Consider the following 22,085-nt stretch of genomic DNA (forward strand, 5'->3'; position numbering starts at 1 on the left):
TCTGTTTTTGTACCAATATAACCAGGAACGTTTAGAAGCCATGATGCGTCGGTCCCTTGAACGCAGCCTGCAGCTGGAACAGAAGCAGAAGCCATGGTCGTGGGGAGGAGCACTGGCTGCAGGCTCAGGAGGGAGAGATGGTAAGTGAAACAGGCTGCCTGCATTGCAGATCTTGGAAGTGCAAAATGCATGAGGTTGTGGAGATAGTAAGGGTGATGCATTTTATAGTCAGGGTGGTGCTGTAGGGGCTACTGCCTTGGGGCGTGAATAAATGCTTTGTAATTGCTTGCCAGGCTTCCTCTCTCTAATACCTTCTGGGGAGAAAGGTCACTACTAACTGAAGAACGCGGATCATTTTAATAGAGTAGAATCTGTTTGGAGGATGCTAAATGCTAAAATTAAATTTATGCTCTCTCTCCCTTAGTCTCTTCCCCCACATTATCTTCCCACACACACAGTCAGAAAATTTAATATTCACCAAAGGACTGAGTGCTGCCTAAGACTTGCAAAAGTTGATCTGATTTTGTTTGGTACTTTAAAAGCCTGACAGGAATTTCTAGATGACTATGCAGCATGTGCAGTTTAAAATAGTTTTTTTCCCCCCCCACATACTTTTTGTTGCTGCTCTTTTTTTGATTTGGCTTCAGAACAAACTCTTTTTATTACATAATCAGTCATGTACTGCTTTTATATTTCAAAAATATGCATGTTTTCTGTTTTAAATCATATAATTTATTTAAATTTGTCAGGTTTGAATAAACTGATGTTACGGGGAAAGATATCTGTGTTTGGGTGATGATGAAATATGACAGTTCCTCTCTTTTAAACAATGTGTAGATATACTTAACTCTGAAAAGGCAAACTGTTTCACATCATAGTTTTCACGGTATGCCATCAAAAAAAGCCAGGAAATGAAATATATATGATAATAAAAGAAGTCTTTTATACTTTGAGAAAGAAACCAGTTTGTTGTTGTGATGCAGCTTATGCTTAATTCCAGCTCCCCCAGCTTAATCAGTAATTTCTTTCACCTCTTTTTGCTCTGATTTCTCTGCTGTGTAGGTGAATCAGAAAATAGCCCACGCCCTGTTCTAGGTTTAGCTGCCAACACCCTTCCTTCAGACCCTGTGACCTCTACTGCTCCAGCTGATTCCTTCAATGGTATTTCAGAGAATCACAATACCATCGTGTCTCGTTTATAACTGTTCTAATCACTGTAATCCATCCACTGATCTTGTCCTTCCTAACCACTGTTTTCTTATTATTTCAGTCTGGTACTCTACGGCGTTACCTTTAGTGATGTAGAGCAAATGTCTTTTTAATTTCCTTTTAATTTTGCAGTGCATGCCTCGCATTCCAGCACAGTAGAGGCATTTCATGGTTTTCTCACCAACTGTAGACTTCTTCACTCAGATTCTCATCTCTGTTAATTCTGCAGGTGCTCTGTGTTTGTGTGTGTCTGTAAATATAATTACGCATATATTTAACAGCTCTAATGGACATGCACAGGTGCAGGTGCTGTTGGAAAAAATTTTGGTTGCACAGTAGGAGAAAACGTGTTATGAAGACGATGTTTCATCAAAACAGTCCTCTCGAGGGCCTTTTACTGCAATATTTTAAGAATAAGCAAATTTGGTATAAACAGCCATGCTATGTTTTCAGCCTCCTGAAGTGGATTTCAGCCAAGCTGGTATTTGTAACAAACTCAATTAGTAGACTTCATTTAGGCAGTTGTGGGTTTTTTTCTTTTTATATTGTTCAGTTATCTTTTTAAAAAGTAGTAATTATTATTCCCATAAAAGGACTGTAAAGTAGAGATGTCCTCCAAAATTAAGAATGGATTGTATACATGGATTTCTAATTTTCGTTACAAATGTACTTGGCATTTTGAAAACGTAATGCAGCCTTGTGCTTTTAGAGCTAGGTACCTTCTCTCCCCTCCAAAAGAGGAGCTAGGCTTGGATATTACTCCTGCAGAATGCACAGTAAATGTTGTTCTACCCACAACCGCACAGATGGAGGCAAGTCTTGCAGACTCCACTGAGGCAACATTTCGATGGATGTAATAGGGAATGCAGTAACTTAGGGGCTGCAGAATTAGGGCCACATACGTGTCCTGGCTGAAAATCTTTTTGGTTTTAAAGAAATTAAAATCAAATTTAAAGGATAAAGCATCTATGCTTTTAGCTTCTGAGCATCATGCAATGATCATCATATACTAGTATGCTGTAGTAATACTGGAGTAACATTTTTCTGTCATTCAGTTGAATAATTGGGGAGGTAGGAAATAGGTATTGTGCTCAAATAGACTTTGTCAGACAGTATTTCAGAAGAAAAATGAAAAAAACACTTGGGATAGTGCCAAAAAAGCTTTTTTCTTTTTTTTTTAAATAAAAAATATTCTCAAGAGCAAAAAAGAAAGCCAAATGGCTGGTGTCAGATCAGTCATTAAAACAGTGAGTTCTCATTGTGTGAACACACAAATGCTGGTTGTTTCATTTTTATATTAGAATAATATTGGAGGTCTATCCCAGCTCTTCCAGACTGAAAGTAGAGGGAAGGGGGAATGGAGATGAGGAGTTCAGAGTTGTCATGTGTGCAGTTTGTTTTCTTTAGGTAACTTTCTGCTTGTGCTGATACTGATTATCTTGTATCAGAATGGCTTCACTTACACATAATTATTTGCCTGTGGCAGTATAAAAGATAGGCTGTCGTAAAACTGGATTGTTGTATCACAAGCAGAAAAGTTGCATCCCCAAAGCATGTCTTCTAAAATGCTGGTCCTCCAGCAGTCAGAAAGAGCTTATCTCATGCCTTATTCAGTGTTATGATCCGTGGCCACCATGGCAAGGGCCACGAGTACAAATGAGAGGTTAATTCTGGGATTTTATCAACACTGTGATATGAATACGGATATCTTCAATGCGTCTCTCTGCAGCACGTGACAAACTTTCAGCTTCTACAACGAATCTGCCAAAGCAAATGGAATCGCCAATCAGTAAGCACCTCTCCTCCTCCACAGTGGCAATAACACATTCCCCCGACACAGGCAAGTGAATATGCTGGTCTCCTACCAGCATAAACTCTCCTTCTGCTTAAAGCACTTTATGTCCATACAGCTATGTAACTTGCTTATGTCTATTATTCAAAAGAACTCAAATATTTGAGGGGTAGTAAGTTAATATGATAAAATAGTTCTGCAGCATGTCCCAAGGCTGTGCTGGCTTGCTGGAGATCCTGGTCCAGCAACAAAAGCTGTGGGTTGTTTTTTTAGTGATTCTTTTTCAATTTTTGATACTCCAGCAAAGAGGATTGTAATTACGTGCTGCAACTGCAGTAATTTCGTATAACTGTACAGCTTTAGATCTTCTAGCCAAATAAGGAAACACAAGTAAACCAAACACGTGGCTTGACAATAGATGTGCGATGTACCGTGGGCAGAAATACATCTGGGAGACTTCAGTCTGGTGACCAGAGTTGTAGAGCCCTTTAATTTGATTTGAAACTCAGATCCATGAGAGGCTCAGCAAAAGATGATCATCTTGTGGGATTAGTGGTTACTAATCCCACTGTGAACTCTTTGGATTTTTTTTGTTTGTTTTGTGTGTCTTTTCTTCCCTCCCCCCCCCCTCACTTCCCCTACTTCCCCCCCCTTTTTTTAAACCCTAATGAGAAAAAAAAAATGTATTGACTGAAATAAGTGATAATGAAGGATTGTTTCTAGAATGAAAAGAGAAGGTAAATTTACTTTCATTTCTGAATTCTTTAATGAAAACTCATCAATAGCTTTGAGGTTATTATGATGGATTGCTATATAGATGTGCATGTAGTAGGAATATCTATAAATATCATATCTTACTGGTTGACACTTAGATTTATGAAGTAGGAAGGAATACAGGCATGTTGTATAAACAAGACTTATATAATGCCATGAGACTGCAAATTTTAAACGCGGTCCCAGTATGGTTGGCACGTTGATGAGTAGCTGCGCTGTTATATCAAGTGTTTTACCTTTTCGGCTGGGAAAGAAGGCAAACCTTTTTCGTGCTGAGTCATGAAAGCAACCATTTTGCAGAATGGAATATGCCTCTATGTGAGAACAAAATGCAACATGGTCTTAACCTTACTAATTGTACAGGTGGGAAAATAATTTAAAATTATGGAGACACTAGAAACCTTTATTTTTCAGAGGGGAGTGAAAATTATATTAAAGTACTTTAAATCTCAAACACTTCAAGATTTTTTCAATTCATTTAATCATTTCATCATTTTATTTGTTATTTTAATGTAATATTGTTTTATTTCTTTGCATTTTCAATTTTATTTTATTTGCTTCCATACCTCAGCTCACCGCATGCATCTTAGTCCAATGGAAAACTCTATTGTTTCTCGACTGCTGACTCCCACACAGTCATCTTTAGCCAGATGCAGAAGTGCTTTAGTGCTTTCTGAGCAGTACAATAATTCAGGTAAAAATGTAAATTACTCACTTTGAAACTGTCAAGGTATCTTTTTGGTTGCATTTGAGTAGTTGCTGAAAGAAACAAGAGTACTATGAACCAAATGACAATTTACCTGATAGTACAAAATCAAAAATGAACGAAGTTATGCATGATAGCAGTATATTTAAAAGCTTGAAAAAACACATTATCTTGTCTGTCTTGTTCTGAATGTCTTTTGAAAAAGAGCACTGTTTTTTTAAAAACACAATTTGAATGAACAAAATCACTAAAACCTAAGCAAATGGAAAAGTAAATACATTAATTTAAGAAACAGTCTTTTAGACCAGTGTGTGACACCTCTCAGAGGCTTTATTTGATATATTAATGTCATCTCCTTTCATACCCAGTAATATGTAGAGCAGAAATCCCAGTGCACCATTTGAGCCTTAATTATTTTTACCAGAGTTCCAGTTCTTTGCTGTTAAATTACTTTTTTGCCTTTAACTGTGTGACTGTATGCATATTTCTATATATGCATGTGTGTATGTACACATTTAAAATGAATAGTTCTCAGGAAAAAAACAGAGACGCTGATAGGAAGGTGTCAGTTCCAGAAATTACTGATCTTTAAGGGATGATAGTTAATGGTTCTTATCTGTAAACGGCAGTCTAGTAAAACCCTTATTTTGTAAACATCTACAAAAGTAATGTTTCCAGTTCTGCTAATACTTAGGCAAGTGCCTGACTTTATATAGTAGTTTACACTTATAAAGCTATACCTGGTCATGGGAAACAAGGACAAAAGTTTTAACAGCTGTTTTTACTTCTATTAAAAGCAAAAAAACCCCCAACAACATCCGCACCCACCATACACCCAACTGCCTGTCTGCAAAAGAGAACATTTTTTCAGGATAAAACTAGTCAGACAGAAAAAGTCAGGTCATCTTTAGGATGAGTGTTTTCACGCACCGTAGTTGGAATAAGCTCACATCCTGCATCTGTGCTTTTAATACAAAGCTATTTAAAAATGAATTGCGAAGGAAGCCTACTTTCCTTTGTGCATTACTGCTTTCTTGCAGTGCATAGGGACATTGATACAAAATGGCTCTAAAATTACTTCTCTTGTTTCTACATTAAAAGCTGCATCTGTCAGAAACAGAAATGTTGTCATATAGTACTTGGCCCATGAGAAAATTCCGAGTTTACTTGCTGCTCAGGGATCAACTATTGCTAAGATTGAAGAAAAGCCAACTTGGAATTATATCATTTTATTCTGCTTAAAATTTTGAGGTGAATTGCTGGGGCCACCTACAGATGTTGTTTTCCATGTTGTATTTGATATTGAAGAAATCAATAGGGACTTCCTTTGTCCTTACCCACTCATCTTGTTTGGAAACTCCCAGCTTTCTCTCTCTTTTCATCACAGGATCTTTAAAGTAGCTTGCTGGCTTGTCTGACAGCAGAGTAAAATTTGGCCTGCAAACTGCTTTTTCCCAGAGCTGCTGGGAAACAAGACTGCTGATACTGGGAACATCTGGCTGAAGCAGTGTCCTGTTGTCACTGCCTCACCAGGCAATCGGGCTGTAGCACAGGTTGCAAACAGCATCAGTACTCAGAGTGGCCATTGATAATTTTGTCAGTAATTGCCAGCAAAAGGATTGAGGGAGATCTCCCATTTGTCATGTACTTCTCTCCATAGAAGTAGCTTTCTGAATAGGGAAGAGGGCTCTTCCTTTTCAAGAGCTTATACTGTGCCTCATGTCATTATGTTTGGGTCAAAATTGCTCTGCCTCTGTACTTTCTGTAAGCTTAGAAATGAGGAGCTGCAATTTAAGACTCTCTAGGGCAGTGCATTGTTATTGTCACTCTGAGTCAAGATACTCAGTCAAACAGTTGTTATTGGGCACATAAAAGAAAAACTTTATTACAGTTGAAGTAAAAATACTTATCTTAATTAACATTTAACTTTCTGAACATTTTTTCTTAATATTCAGTGAACTTTTGCCAGCTTGCTGGGAAGTCAGTTAAAGAATACACAGGTCCAGTTAAAAGTATAAAAAAAGGCTTTACAACAAATTGTATTGGGCTGCCCCCAACAACAACAAAAAAATTAGAAATATGAATTCCTTTCCATTTGAGCATAATTACTGCTTTTCCAAAGTCAATATCCATCTTGTCTTCAGTTGAACAAGATTGGAAACACACTGTCACATGATTACAATTAGTGCCGGTCTTATTAATAAAGTATATAATCTGGTGATTGTTCTGTTATGTACGTGGAAGTTTGATCTTAGAAGGCAATATGAACAAAACCAGTAAAATATCCCGTTTAAAAAAAATCTTGTTCATATTGCAAATAAAGAAAAAATACCCAAAAAGAGTTGCCCCGTAAGATGTAATGAATGTGTTGCATTCAAACTGATGTCTACCACAAATAAAAATAACTGAAATATCTACAGCAGCATTTAGTAGGTTTGGGGTTGGGGTTTCTTTTATTTTTAAATTAAATGTTATTTTGAAAAGCAATAAAAATATTTAGGAGCCTTTGTCATGTTTAGACTTTTTAAAAAAAGTCCCTATGCTTCTGTAACCTTTCCTGTTTTGCAATATTTGTTCAAAAGACACCCAACTAGAATTATTTGATTACTCTTTTTATCCTATGCAAGGGAGCAGGACTTTTCTTCCTGACAAAGAATCACAGTCGTAGTCAGGTGGTTCAAAAAGGTATATGAGTAAGAGAGTAATGTTTTAGAGATGATTTTTTTTAAAAATCCTATAAAAAGTTACTTTCAGTTGAGGCATCTTTAGTAAACGTGGGACTGTGTTGAATGTGTTATATAATGTGATTTTTTAAAATACTTCTTAAAAAATCTTTAAAACTACCTTTGAACATATAACGTAAAAGTATGCTGTTTTCTCCTCTCCTTTACTTCCTCTGTGTTCCCTTTTGCTCTTGTTACTGTACTATAACTCTTTAGTATTCCATATCTGTCCTCGTGTAGCACCAGCTAGTCCTCTTAAATCTCCCTACAAGCCCTCCCCCACCCGAAGCACTGACAGAAAGAAGGCAACTTCACCCTCTGCTTCCAATGCCATGAAAGGGGCAGCCGCAGCTGAAGTTACTCAGGTGGGTTTGCAATGGTTTTGATTTCACTTCTGGGTAAACTGATGCAGCTTCTGGTTGTTTGTCTTTCCCTTTACATTCAACACAGTGCTACTCCTGTTGTAAGAAACAGCAGTAAGAAAGTAAGCCTTGCGTGCATCTGTTGCTTTCGTGCTCCTGTTGAGTATTATTTTAATATCTTTCTCCTGGGAATCGATGTTGAGCCCTGGTATTTGTAACAGCTGCACCTTTATTTTCAGGGAACTGACATTTCTGGCACTGAAGTGTATGTTTCTGGACTTGCCTGTAACTTCTGGGAATGGGGATGACAAATAGGATCTCTCTACTGAGTATGACTATCCGGTCTTGCCAGCTAATTAGCAAGCTTCACATATTTTGGAAACTTGCCAAGTGTATTGACAATGCCTCTGTTTTATACCAATTGCTTAACTCTTTCTGTGGATATGTTTAATGCTGTTTGCTTGTAAAATGTATTATTGATCCACTGTAGCTTCCAGAAAACCAAAGGCAAGTCATTCACCTTCACTGAGTCTGCACAATGTAAGGCATGTGTTTAAAAAAAAATAAATCTATTCTAGGGCTGTAAAATTCACATAAAGTCCTGTGTCTTGTAACAGTTAATAGTAGTGGGATTCATGCCACCTAAATTAGATGCAAGTGAGAGAACCAAAGTTGGGAGCTAAAGATTAGTGTAGTGTCTGTCTTGGGTGTGTGTCACAGTGTTACATCCAGCAGCATTTCTGCAAGATGCCCGGGCGCACTAATGATCTTGTCTAAGAGGTGTTGTAGGAGCATGTAAATGAATTTGAAAACTCCACCCAGTGCTGCCATGCATCTCCAGAACTCTTGGAGAGGCTCTGATGTGGTGTTACTTACCTGCAACTTGTATACTATGTCCGTGCAAGACATGGGAGTATGGGTGTTGTGTCTGTAAAATAGAAAACTACTGCACCTCAGTTGTGAGCTGGTGTTTTTAAATGTATCTTAAATTCAGGTTACACAAATCTGTTTATATGCCATCTTGTTAATAAAACAATCAAATATATTTTTGATGTGTTGGCCCTAATTATGGAAACTAAAAGGAACTCTGCTTCTAGACTGAGAAGATAAAGAAAGAGAAGCGACCTGCAACACCTGGTTCACCGTCTGGTCCGGGATCTCCTCTAAGAAGGTCTGATTCTCCTGCTGCCATGTCCAGAAGATCTGCATCACCTGCGACACCTAAGTATGCCTTTCTTATTAGTGGTCTAATATGCTGTGAGCTTCTTCTTACATATAAAGGAAACGTAGATTCTCGAGGAACTTCCTTTGAAGTGTTGTATAAAATCTAGTTAATTTTAGTTGTACGTATACACATATACGGGGGGCGGGGGGGAGAGATGAACAGATACAACGTATGTAAGATTGTGTTAGTGCTCACTAGTGTCACTCCTTTGCTTTTTCTGTCTTTTGAAATTATTATGGTACATCTTGTAATTCACAAGAAATTTTATTTAACATTTATTTTTAAATATGCTTTTGTTTTATTTGGTTTTGAAGAAATTCTGCCTAATGTGAAGAAATGCACAGAACATGAATACTAACTAGAAATGCCAGAATGTAAAATGTGTATTTCATATGTTGGCATGACATCTGGTTTCATAAATATACTTAACTGTGCGTCATCTAAACAATTGGGTTTAATCTTTGCTTATCTGCAGACCTCTGTGGGTTTGTTGCTTTTTGTTGTGGTTTTTTTTTCATGCAGAGTTGTGGACCTATAGCATATTTGGGTTTACTAGCAGTTCAGTGGCTTTTCTTAGTTTTCTTTTGCAGACACTGAAAACTGTAGTCTGTGTACCACAGCTTGCAACTCACAAGTCTAAGCAAATTTGTCTTCAGCTTCCTTCGAACAGGTTATTAAGTCTGGCTCAAATGCAGAAGTGTGCTAAAGTAGTCATGGTCTACAGTAGTTGTCTTTGTTTCGGTTTTTTTTTTTCCCCTAGACCATGTTTAGGGGTCCATTGGTCTTGAAAATTATCTCCTTTTGTCTGATTTTATTTATTTATGTATTTATTTTGAATCTGAACGTGGTCATATTCTGAACCAGTCTTGATCCCATTTGTCATGCATTTCTCATGCATCAAAAACTAGCTGGTTTTCCTTTTCTGTTTCAGCTGTGAGTGCATAGCCCTTTAATGGAAGATGATTTGGTGTGTGAATTGATTAGACAAAATACAGGAAACCATCCAACTTTGGCTATTCTTTCTGTTTTAGACATGCCTTGGCATGCCACTGGGAAATTGCAATTCTTGGTTGATATTATAGGACTACAAATTCTCAAATTTTCAATATTATATACGTATAATGTCACCAGATTCTGAACTACATACATTTTGTGAAGAATGGGATGTTAATGTGAATGTCTGTGAAGATATGAAATGTTAAGGGCAATCAGCTTTTTTTATTACAGTTTTGAGTGGATCGTTGTCTAGTGGCAGGCACTTCAAAATGTACAGAGAAAAGTTTGAGCTATAAAAATGTATATTGTTCTGTAAATACTGATATTCCCTGTTCAGTATGCATCTTTCAGTTCACTCAGCCAGAATAAAAGACATACCAAGAGTTAAGCAAAATGATTGGTGGAAATGGATTGCTGAGAGTGAAGCGCTTCTTGATGGACAGACATTGAAAAGGTTGATAAGCTCAGCATAGAGACATTTGGGGGAAAAAAAGAAAAAGCTTTTGTGAAACAAACAGATGTTTAGTGCTTTATGAAAAAAGTATGACCAGTCTTCATTTGTAGCACTAATTTCAATAAAAGGTTAGGCAAAGATGGGGACTTCTTTCCCAGAGGGGCAAAGTGCGAGAACCTTCTTACACTAAAATGTTTTCATGCCTATAAGTAATACAAACAACTGTTTTTAAAGGAAGAGGCAGATGCTACATGGAGGAATTAAGAAGCCTGCTGGTGGGTTTCTCTGTGATTCTGAGCCACAGTAGTTATCCTTTTTTTTTCTACCTCTTCCTCATGAGAATCTGATTCTGGCCACTGCTAGAAATGTATTACAGATCATTTAATGATAACATGGCCCAATTAGAACACTTTCCTTGGCTTTATGGGAGATACAGTAAATAGAGTTTAAGTCCACGTTTATTAGTGATAGCAGAAAGGTGGCTCTGCTTCAGCACTCTCAAAAATTCTGCTCAAAATTTGAAATAAAAAAAGGCATCCTGATCACCATATTATATTATTATATAAAGATACCAATTTCTTCATACAACTCAAATGCCAGATAACAGTCTGGCTGGTCAGTGAATTTAAATATAGGCAGTCAGGCTTTTAGAATCTTTAGATTTAAATGAAAGGTACCCTTTCATTTAAAATTAACTGTGGAACTTAAGCATGATTTTAATGTGACTAAATATATAGGCAAATATTTATTCTCCTTGCAAACCTGACAATCTCTTACAAGTTTAATCTTTCTCCTTCCAGCACACCATATGGCCAAAAAAATACCCTGGAAGATATAAGAGTACATATTGTACAGCACTAGTAGTTAGCGAACCTGCATAACACCTTAGCTTTGAAAAATGTTAAGGAAAGAATAAAGTATGGCTGGTGATTTAGATGATAATTAGCTGTATGCATTTTTCTTAAAAAGTGTTTGACTTGATGGTCACTTTTGCTTGGTATTGTTCTAGTTACTAGTTCTTCACAGTCATCTTGGTTTGTGAGTAGTAGTTGCTTCTCGTCTTTATATGTTATTTCATTATGTATTAATTAAAAAGCTCTTTTTATCATGGTAAGCTGAAACAGGCTCAGACAAAACAATAAAACTTCAGTGTAAAGACAGTGATTGATGGCAGAACAGATTCACAGCTATTATATAAAAATATACAAAAGTTTGAAGGTGCAGATTTTACTAAGAAAGCAAAAAAGATCAGCCCAAAAACTTAATGTCCAAGACAAAATGAGTGAACAAATATGAACCTAAAAAGGAGAGAAGAGGGGGAAAAAATGTTAAGCAATAATTAAAAGCAAGGAAGGAATTTGGAGCTTGAAGGTACTTGAAAAAATAAATATATCAAGAAACACCATACAAAAAAGAAACCCAAAATGATTGCTTTGAATCCAGTGTGGATCAGGTGACAAAGATGAAAATTAATGTATTAAAGAGCTAACTAAGATAATTGAGGTATTATCTTTTCTTTTTATAGTTGCTGTTGGATACTGATTGTGCAAGGTGTTTCTGTTCTTCAGATATTTCACAAGATCAATAGTACCAGGTTTTTTGGTAAATTTTTTTAATGTTTTGTCTTGAAAAATCTATACGTTAGTCAGTTTATTCTTGCAGTATCCCTCAGAGAATAGGTAAGTGTCCTATCTTATAGATCGGCAAAGCAATAAAGCCTGTGTCCTTCACATGTCTTTGGGTAAATAGTCCCTTAGAAATCAATGGGACCTGACTGAATCAAGTAAATAGGATTTAGTTTTAAGTGTCTTTAGACAAGCCATATGGTAAGATAGTGAATAAAAATGGAAAAGCTCTGACAAACTTCTGTGTTAAATTATTTTGCCAAAGCATTACCTCATATGAGGAGGAGGAAGGGGCAAATGCAAAGGGAAAAGGGATTGCAGTGCTGCTGGTGGGTGGTAGGTCTTATTTCATTTCCAGGTCCCAGTCTGTGTCACTGGCCTTTGCTTACAGTTTCACTAACTGAACCTGTAACTTAGTGGTTCTTTTGGGTGACATCCCACTGCAGCCATTGGGACACACTTTGACACCACAAATGCTTGTGCTTAATCAAATTACAGAATACCGATGAAATAAGAACCTGGAATAGTACAAAAAAGCCCAAACTTTTAAAAGTTTTAAAAATTACATATTAGAAATGCACCTGCTATGTGGTTAGTTCCCCACAGAAGCAGCTTCTGTGTCCTGCAGTGACCTAGTTTTAGATTTTGATATGTGCTACATTTACTACTCTTGATTGTTGTTTTGCCTTGGAAAGATAAACAATGAGTAGAATGTTGGATCAAGACTATTTTGACGTGGGTTTTCTAGCAGCTAGCTAGAGAATGGACCAATTCAAGATTTTTGAAAACATCTGTAATAATGCAGCTATCAAAATAACTATTCTATAGATCTATGCTTAGTTTATGCTCTTTTAAGAAATGTAGAACAATGAATCTGTCTCTGGCTAGAGAAGATCAGGAGTGAGTGAAAGAAAACAGCTTTTGAGAAGTTCTCACAGATAGCAAAAAATGTCAGAACCCAGGAACAGCTTGTGATCAGAGCAATCTCAGAAAGCAGGCTTGGGAACTTGCAACTCCTTGGTGTGGTTTCAGCAGAGCTTTCGTCAAATTAGTAGGGAGATAGGAAAAAAAAAATGCAGCTCTGGCATTGCTGCCCGTTTCTGACTTAGCCTTCTGAACTGCTGTAACCAACGACCTGTCATGTACCAGGCTTTTCAAGAAAGCATGCTGTTCTCTCCCTTCCTGGTTATGGACAGAATTGGATATGACCTCTGATTCATGTGCTACCTATACTTTATTTTCTCTGCTTAGCAACAGTAAGCTCAGAACTCCTCTTGTGCTCTTCCTGAGACATTCTTCTGCAGTATTATTCTCCAGTGTGGGCTACCCCTCTTAAAGAAGAGCTACTGTAATTTAATAAGGACCAGTGGATCCTCAGACCTGATAGAGGTTCCTGCAGTGCATGTAGGGGTCATGATGGGAATGGCTTCTTACAAGCTGCTGCCCCTTGTCAACACAGAGCAGTTAAGTGAGAAAATGAAGACCTCCTCGAGAAAGGACTATGCTTCCTGTACTTCTGTATTCTCCTGTAAATTCTAGTGACTTAGAAGAGTAAACTTTCAGACAACCAACATGCTACCACTTCTTGGATTTTGGCAATTTGTCATGTTAATTCTGTGCTAGATTAACTCATCAGGCACACTTCCCATGTTCTTTCCAGGGTTTCATTATATCCCTTTCCTTTTCTCCCAAGGCAAAAATAAAACGTTTTTTAAACCTAAACAGACTTCTGTGAAAGTGTTTATACATTTTCCCTTAATAATACCATTTTTCTGTCTTCACAATCAAGTTTGGCCCTTTCTGGTGAAAAGTAACATCATTTAAATACTATTAGAAGGAAGGTTTTTTTCAGTAAAAAATCTGCCTGTGTCTGGGAATGTTGAAGATGCTAAGTTGACAATATCTTTTTAAATACAAGGGAGAAAACGCTGTTCATTTAATACTTCATACTGGCATCCAATTTTAAATTTGTGGAAAACCCCCCACCTTATTCCTGATGGGCTTTCTCAGCTTTTCACTCCTTGCACTGCACTGTTGTTGGCCTTGCAGTAATCAGTCTTTTATATGCATCTCCCTTTTAGTTGCTTTAAAAGAATCAAAGCCATATTTATTTCTTGTTCTTTTGGGCAAAGAGCTGTAAGAAAAAAAATTCTGTGGGTCTAAAAGTTCAAAGATGCATTACTGAAATAATACATTCAGCACATATTTCTCATTCAACAGGTAAGTTGCACAGCCAGTCTGCTGTAATTCCTATGCAGTGCAAGATATGTGTAGGTAGCTCTCATGACTAGACTCCTTCCTGCCAACCTCTTTAATTTGATTGTCATGTCTTCATTAGAGAACAGTTAATTCTGTGCTAGTACTGAAAATGACTCAGCCTTAGTTATTAACCTATTTTGCTCCCCCTGTCACAAGCAATTAAATAAAAAGCGTTGTGAGGAATGTGTGGTGAAGTTGGAAATGTAAACCAAAGACAGCAAGAAGGGACTATGCTTTGAAGAAGTGTCTGATTAGCAGGAAGCATACTCTGTGCTGCAGAGAAGCATAACAAAAAGGTTGTTCGCTTTTTATTTACACATTATGTTTTTCTGAAATGCTGTAATGATGAGGCACAAACGAGACGTATGTAGGCGAGGCCTTGAAACCTCTGTCTTTAGGAGGGCCTGGGAATCCATGTATATCCTAAAGATAAAACTAAAGACAGTGCTAAAACCAGATTTGGTCAACACCAACCAATCTCATTGGCTTCTCCCACTGCTGTTTTTTGTAAGAGCTGGAAACAGACTTGCCTGTCCACATCTTCCAAAGCCTGCTTCTGTCAGGGAGCAGCTGGAGCAGGCTGCCCTGCAAGGCAGGGCGGGCCAGGAGCTGTGGGTGGCAGCAGGGCAGACAAGGATAGGGACCTCACCCACAGGACCCCATCCCATTAGCAGACAAAAGAAGTGACCAGGGCAGGCCTGGAGATGGTGGCTAGGGTCAGCCAGGAGTCCAGTGGTAGCCAGCAAGTGTCTTACTGAGGCAGGTCCGAGGACAAGCCAGGCCATTAGGTGAGGATCAGCAGGTTAGGAGGCCAAGAATGGGCTTAGTTCAGGCAAGGACCAAGGGCAAGAACCTGAGCTGACAGGGAGCTCCTGGGCCTGCAGGCAGAGGATACCTGAGGTGAACTTCAAATGTAGTTGGGTGCTACTGTTTGACCAGCCCAGGGGCTTTTGGAGTCTGTGGTGGCTCTTCAGTGTAAGTATGGGTGGTGCAATACTCTGCAGTCATCCCCTCCCCACAAACTGGGTGGTTCTGAACGAGCTTACTGTATTCTGGTGTCTCAGCCTCTTTCAAATGCAGCATAATATAGTGGAAGAGAACCCTTTTGTCTCCAGAGTTCATGAATTGGTGGGGAGTTGAAAGAAGTTTAATTTTTGTCTGCTCTGTAATGCAAATCTTGTTCCGGTTATAATAGTCCTGCCACACAATTCTGTAGTTAGATCTATACAAAACCTGCCACTCCAGTCCATTGATTGTCAACCATTGTCCATGTTTTTCATGCTTGTGGTCTGCCAGAATGTGTGTGTAGTCCAGAAAACATGTTATAGTTTATGAAACTCTCTATGAAAGAAGTGATGAGGAGTACCTTTATATCATAATCGCATATCCGTAAGGAAAATTAAAACTACATGTGTAACATTCACTTCAATGTAAGGTTATTTATTCTAATGGGAGTCACATAAATCGTTGTTTTAAGATTGTAGTCTCTTTATTTCCATACTACTTAGTCACACAGCCCAGGCTATTTAGTATTTAGTGCTGGTTACTGGTATTACGTAAATAATGGTGTTTGTGTGTAGTTTTATGTTTCCTGGTAATCTGTTCTTTAATGTGCACCTTTTTTCAGTGAATATCAACTATCTTTACCCTTCTGCTTTCCTGACTTCAAGTTTATTACTACACCTGAAGTATTGCAACAGCCAAATGAGCAATTAGCTGCATTGCCACTGTGCATTGCCATCAATGCAGCTGTGTAAAAAGGTTGCAGGGGCTGAGTTTTGAGCCTTGAGCCTGTTATGTTGGTGCGGATTAAGGCAATAACTGAAACAGGGGAGCTGACTGTACGATGGTTTGGTCAGTTCTGTCTCTTTCTGTGGCACCCAGCTTTACCTTAGTATTTAGTAGGTTTTGGTGCTATTTTGGAAAATCAGATACTATTAGGAAAAGACTGTGTTTGACAAGGTGGTATTCAGATAAAGGCAGCACACTGCAACTTATCACTTCTGCAGACAGAAAGCAGCCATAGCTTTGCTTTAAATGTTGAGAAGGACTATTGAATACAGTGATATTGACAAAATTGTTATGAAATGGCCATTACTGAAATAATTGGTTTAGGTAGTCTGTGATACCGTATCTCTTGCCTACAACTCTGACAGCATTATTGGTCATCTTAAATGAGAATTTTCTGTAATCACTTGTGATTGCATGCTAGTTCCCTGCATTTCAGGTTCTGATTGCTTGCTATCCAGGTGGTTTCTATGCAGTGTAGTCCAAAACAGCTGATACTCCTGTGTAGCCAGAGACAAGAAAGGGGAATGATGTATGTGAAGATGGAGTTTGATTCTAAGCTGTGTAACATATGGCCTGTTTTGATTTTTGTTTTCCCTCATCAGGACAGTGGCAAAGGCTTATCCTCAGTCTCCTAAAAACACCAAACAATATCCAGCTTCTCCTGTGAAGCATCGTGCTACTTCCAATCTCAACCAGAAAACTCCTAAAAAGAAAGCAGACAAGGAGAAAGAAAATGTCAGTCATCAAAAATCTTCAGGAGCACGCACTGATGAGGCAGGCCAGGTGGCTTCTGAGAAGCATGTGCCTTCTGCAGGAAAGACTGATAATAGTGAAGGTGAATCTTACTGTGAGAATATATTGCAAATATTGTGGGTCCCTAAGGCTTTTAAACAGCGATGACCTGTTCTTTTCATGAAGCTGCTCAGTCATAGGCTTATGAGAATGTGTAAAGGTACATAATGGAACCAGTAAATGTATAGTTTTCACCAGGGTTACCCATGTGTGAAAACTGCTTGTTAATGAGGATATGCAAATGCTGCAATCTGGGGATGCTGTTATCTATCCCATATTCTATCTCTGATAATGCCAAGGTATGCTTTTGAAAGGCAAAGGTGTCATACCAGTGTGAACCAGGCCCATTTCAGCCTCTCTGCGAGCGTGGAAGTGCTGGTCACTCTGTTTCCTGCCTAACTTTCAACCCTTGGTCATCTTTCAGGGAAGATTACAGCAGGAACAACTGATGCAGAAGAAGCTTCAAAAATTCTAGCTGAAAAAAGACGACAGGCACGCCTGCAGAAAGAACAAGAAGAAAGGGAGAGACAGGAAAGAGATGAACGGGAGAGGTATCTTTATAGATTTGTTAAAGTTATTACCTAATAGTTTAACCTGTATCATTGAAGAGGCTTGAAAATGTGGTAGTTTTAGAATCAAGGTAAGAGCTTACATGTAAGTGTTGATTTCTTTCAACTGGGACTCACAATTTGTTAGTGTCTTTTGCAGTCTTCATAACTAGTGAAGTTAGAAGATAGTAATTTGACCTCTTCAAGAAGCCTGAATATAAACTATTACTCATCCAAATATTTCAGGTATGTCCACACTGCACTGTACTGCATACTGCCATGTGGACATACCTGAAGTATTTTAAGTTGTAAAAAAAATTTGAGGCAGTTCTAAATGAGCTAGTTCATGCAGAAGAAATAGTCTTGCAGTAGTAGTAGTTGGCAAGGCTAGTGTCATTCAACAAACTAACCTGAAGTTCATCTTTCTGCCCAAGTCCGTTGCAGGCAGTTGAGGGCTTTAAGAGTGTGGGCATAATGAAGGTTGCTGTGCCTAAGCAGTGAAATTCTGGCTGTGTTCTGGGAGGGAGCAAGCTTTTTGGGTTGTTCTCCACATGGGCTGCAAGTTGCAAGTGTCAACAAATCATGCCCTTCCTTCAAGGCCCTAATAGTAAATCACTAACTTTGCTTGTCTAAATTCAATTTTGTCTGTTCTTACTGAAAACATGGCAGGGTGTGGGGATCACCAGTGCCTGCCAGTTTGGCTGAGTGGGAATATTTCCTGAATCCCTGATATGCAAGGATAAGAATGATCACTTGTCAAAGCAGCTTTTGTATGCGGTGACGAAGGAACATGATATCCCTCAGTGGGCCAGGGAGCAGCACAGGTAGAATTTAGACCCACTCTTTCTGGTGTACCACTGTGTTTTGTGGACTTCTTTGCTGCTACTCATCTAATCTGTTTATCTTCAGATGAAACAAAGAAAAAAAGTACTTGCTTGTTTATAGATACCAGCATTTTGGGTGTGAAGTACAGGGGAAAGAGGGATGTTTTTATTACTGAAACTTACTTTTATTATTGAAGCTCTAATTGAAATTAGAATGGCAGTGTTTTGTCTTTGATCACACCTGCTTATTTCAAGGGAAATTATAATTTCTGTGAAGTATTTTAGGCAGTGAAAATATGATTGGAATAGAAGTTTGATAGCAACCTGAATTTGAGTGTGTGCCCAACCTCTTGGCATTTTTCATGAAAATGTGTGCTGCTGTATGTATTACCAGTTACTGCTGATTGCATGCTATGCGTGCAATAGAATTCATGCTAAACAAGATGAAGCCTTTTAAATATACTGTTATATTTTTTGCAGGCTTGAAAGAGAAGAACAGAAAAGAAAGGCAGAAGAAGAAAGAATTCGTCTAGAGGAAGAAGCTCGTAAGAAGGAGGAGGAAAGAAAACGTGAAGAAGCAGCAGCTAGAAAAAAGGCAGAAGAAGAAGCCAGGAGAAGAGCTGAGAAAGAACAAATGCTAAAGGAGAAGCAAGAAGAAGAGCTCCAGGCCAAACCTGAGAAACAGGTACCATCTCAAACACAAATGTGAAACTTTGTATACATGTATTTAGATATACATGTAAATAAATACTTCATAGTATCTGGTAATCTGCCTGAAATAAATAATGGCCCTATCACATTTTGGTTAGAGGGAAGAAGCAGAAATCAAAGCCCGTGAAGTAGCCGAACAACTTCGTCTTGAAAGGGAACAAATCATGCAGCAAATGGAGCAAGAAAGACTAGAGCGGAAGAAGGTACGTATTTGCATCTCAAGATAATTATTTCATTTCTTGTTTAATACATAACTCGGGAAGTTCCCAATAGTATGCAGAAATAATTATCTGGAGAGGAGTTACAGATGGATATTTGTGGCCAACTTAGTATTTGCTACTTGTATGTTAGGGGAATGTGGACAGCAAAGTTTGTAACAAAGTTGAATTGACTAAGGCAAATTACTTTCTACTAGGCACTGAACCAACACAGAATTAGCCTCTACCCACCAAGTTAAATGCCTGAGACAAATGGGAATGGCATGCCAAAGCAAATGTCAATTGCCACCCAACCCGGGAAATCACAGATTATTGAGGAACATGAGTGACTTTGTTTAAAAAACTTACTTAACAAAAGCTCAGTGTCATTAATGGAGAAAGTTAATGGGATTAACAGAGAGGTTTGCTCCAACCTGGCTTGTCTCTGGTTGCATTATGCAGAGGTAGTAGGGCTGTCTGGCCACTCCTGTGCAAGGAAATGGCTGGAGCTGCGTAGCTCGGTGGCAGGAAGGAGAGAACAGCTGCAGAGCTGCAGAACCTCTGTCTGGTTATATGAGGTGGTCTTTCCACGTATGTTACTCCAATATGTTATTTTTAACTGTTTACCACTGAGCTGGAGGCATGTTGCAGTTGCAGATTAGAATACCAAACCGAAGTGTCTTTAAATGTGAGATTGTTCCCTTTCACGGTAGTGCAAAGAGACAAGGTTTGTTGGGAGGGGTTTTTTAATGAACAATGAAGGGGAGAAAAAGGTATTTTTAGGGTAATGTCTTACACATTTCCAGCAAGAATAACTTCAGATACTTCATTTTACTCTTCCATTCCAAAAAGCCTAACTATTAAAAAAAAAAAAAAAAGTTGAAAATAGTTGGAAGAGCAACTAAATTAAAATAATAGCTGTTGGTTTTAAATAAACATCTTGTTCCAGAGCTGAGCACAACTCATAACTGTAAACACCTGGTATTAAAATGTTTGTCTCCCAAATTGCATCAACTGAGAAAGTTATGTTCTGTGAGATCTGATATGTGAAAGCCAGCTCCCAGGTGTTTTCTACCTTTTGTTTGTGGTTTTTTTTTTTTTTTTTTTTTTTTTTTTTTTTTTTGTTGTTGTTGTTTTTTTTTTAATTTGTTCTCCCTTTTTCAAGACAGGCAGAAATGAGGTCATGACAGTAGATAAGTTTTTCTTTTTCTTTTTTCTCCTTTATCAGTCCTTGTGTTAAATATTCTGTCTGCCTTCTCATCCTCCAATTTGTTTTGATTTCTAGAGAATAGATGAAATTATGAAGAGAACAAGGAGGAGTGAAACACCAGAAATAAAGGTATGAAAAAGGGTTGCAAGGTTTTTTTGTTTTGTTTTATTACCCATACATGAAAATTATTAAATTCTAGAGTAGTTCCATGTTAGTAGGTATGCTCTGCACCCAAATTTTAGTTGTGTTTTGAACTGAGAATGAGGGTTGCCCTGTCACAGTTACAGCTGTGCTACTGCTACAGAGACACAGTTTTATGTAACTGTTCCAGACCAGTTTTATGTAACTGTTGCAGACTTACCTCCCTCACTCTATCTAGAAAGGTGGCAAGAGCCTATTCCTGAACGCTGGAGCTGTAATGCTTGCTGCTGTGATAGTGTCTTCTCCTGCTTTGTACCAGCCAGTGAACTAGTCGCTGAGCTCTGGGTGTTAAGCCTGCCAGGGATGCAGGATGGAGAACAGGGCAATTGTGTCCAGCTAGGAAGCATCAAATCCAGTTGTTACTTCTACTCAAAGTTTTCTGCTGAGGAAACTGTTTCTTCAGTTATGTTCAGAGAATGCTTTCATTTTGAGGTAAAAAAAAAAAATAGAAATATCCTATGCCTAATTAAAAAAGGAGAAAAAGAAAAATAATCCTCTCTTGCTGTTGATGACCTTTGACCATCCTGTGGCCCTGGCCAATCTCACAGGTTTTAGGTCCAATCAGTTCCAGGAAGGTTACAGTCCTTCATCTAATACAGTTGACTCATTATTTGATTACAGAAAGAAGAACCGAAACTGGAGGTACCATCAACTTTGAATGTGGAAAAGCAACCAAAGGTCCTTGTTCTCAACCAGACAGGTAAAAATTGCCATATTTTTCTGATCTGTTTTCACAGTTAGTTCTCTTCATCAGAGTTTTGTGATCTCAAGCAGAGCACTATGTATTATCACAGGTTCTTCGCTTTCCTCTCAAAAAGAACAGCTACATTTGTGTCAGTGGCAAATGTTAGAAACTGGAGATGTAGCTTTGTTTTGCTGCTTAAGCAGAAGCAAAAGAAAGTTTCTCCTCAGTTTTAGTACCTGACATAGCATTTCTGTAAATGAGAAGTTCTAATCTGCCAATAGTTTGATTGCTGCAACCTACCTTTGAATTTTGTAGGTAGAAAATTTTAGCACACAACCAAGCTTGCAAGCTTTTTATGGCATTGTTCTAAATCTTACATTTGATTTGATTTTACCCGAAAAAGCATATGTATTTAAAGATTTATTAAATAAAATATACATATCAGGCATTTATGTATATTTTGTTTCCTTCCTCAGGCTAAGGCTTTTAGTACATGACATAAAAGACAAAACATTCTCTTCCTGTTTCCTCAGATTTAAAATATCTAGCATAAAGAACAAATTCAGAGTGGGAAAGAGGATTGACAGTGTAGTATGATGAGTCATAGATGAAACTGAGCCCTGCTGCGTTGTTAATCCTCCTTTCTACTTGATCTATAACTTAAAAGCATTTGTGATTTATTTTTTCTTTTTCAAACTATTTAAATAAAGAAGTTGCTACTGTCACAATTTCTAATCTTTTTTTTTTAATAGATATCAATGGATTGGCAAACTGCCTGAAAAATGAAAGCTTAGAAAGTGCTGCCTCTGTAATCCGTTCCCAAGATATAGTTACTAATGGGCTGAAGTCAGTTCCAGGACTTGTTCAGCTGGAAGCTGTTGATGGGAAATGTAACAGCATGGAAGACTCAACAGATGAGGTTCAGTCCATGGATGTTAGGTACAGACCATATCTACCAATAGAAATTGCAGAATTCATATTAGGCTCACACAAAGTTTTCA

The 22,085-nt window shown here is 38.0% G+C and overlaps 1 protein-coding gene across 10 annotated transcripts in view; it reads left to right on the top strand.

Annotated features, from left to right (window-relative positions):
- The window catches only part of MAP7D2 (MAP7 domain containing 2), an 84,793-nt gene that overhangs the window by 58,647 nt on the left and 4,061 nt on the right, over nucleotides 1-22,085 (top strand). For 4 of the 10 annotated variants that reach the window (XM_040582549.1, XM_040582550.1, XM_040582556.1 and 1 more), the window contains 13 exons: nucleotides 26-140; nucleotides 1,063-1,161; nucleotides 2,939-3,049; nucleotides 4,347-4,469; nucleotides 7,421-7,569; nucleotides 8,664-8,791; nucleotides 16,519-16,751; nucleotides 17,133-17,259; nucleotides 18,561-18,765; nucleotides 18,890-18,994; nucleotides 20,274-20,327; nucleotides 21,021-21,099; nucleotides 21,837-22,023. In XM_040582549.1, the coding sequence (XP_040438483.1) occupies nucleotides 26-140; nucleotides 1,063-1,161; nucleotides 2,939-3,049; nucleotides 4,347-4,469; nucleotides 7,421-7,569; nucleotides 8,664-8,791; nucleotides 16,519-16,751; nucleotides 17,133-17,259; nucleotides 18,561-18,765; nucleotides 18,890-18,994; nucleotides 20,274-20,327; nucleotides 21,021-21,099; nucleotides 21,837-22,023 (1,715 nt within the window). The remainder of the gene's footprint in view (nucleotides 1-25; nucleotides 141-1,062; nucleotides 1,162-2,938; nucleotides 3,050-4,346; nucleotides 4,470-7,420; nucleotides 7,570-8,663; nucleotides 8,792-16,518; nucleotides 16,752-17,132; nucleotides 17,260-18,560; nucleotides 18,766-18,889; nucleotides 18,995-20,273; nucleotides 20,328-21,020; nucleotides 21,100-21,836; nucleotides 22,024-22,085) is intronic. The other 6 variants (XM_040582551.1, XM_040582553.1, XM_040582554.1 and 3 more) reach the window with 6 other exon arrangements.

The sequence above is a fragment of the Falco naumanni genome, chromosome 2, assembly GCF_017639655.2.
Source record: "Falco naumanni isolate bFalNau1 chromosome 2, bFalNau1.pat, whole genome shotgun sequence".
In the NCBI taxonomy this organism is placed as follows: Eukaryota; Metazoa; Chordata; class Aves; order Falconiformes; family Falconidae; genus Falco; species Falco naumanni.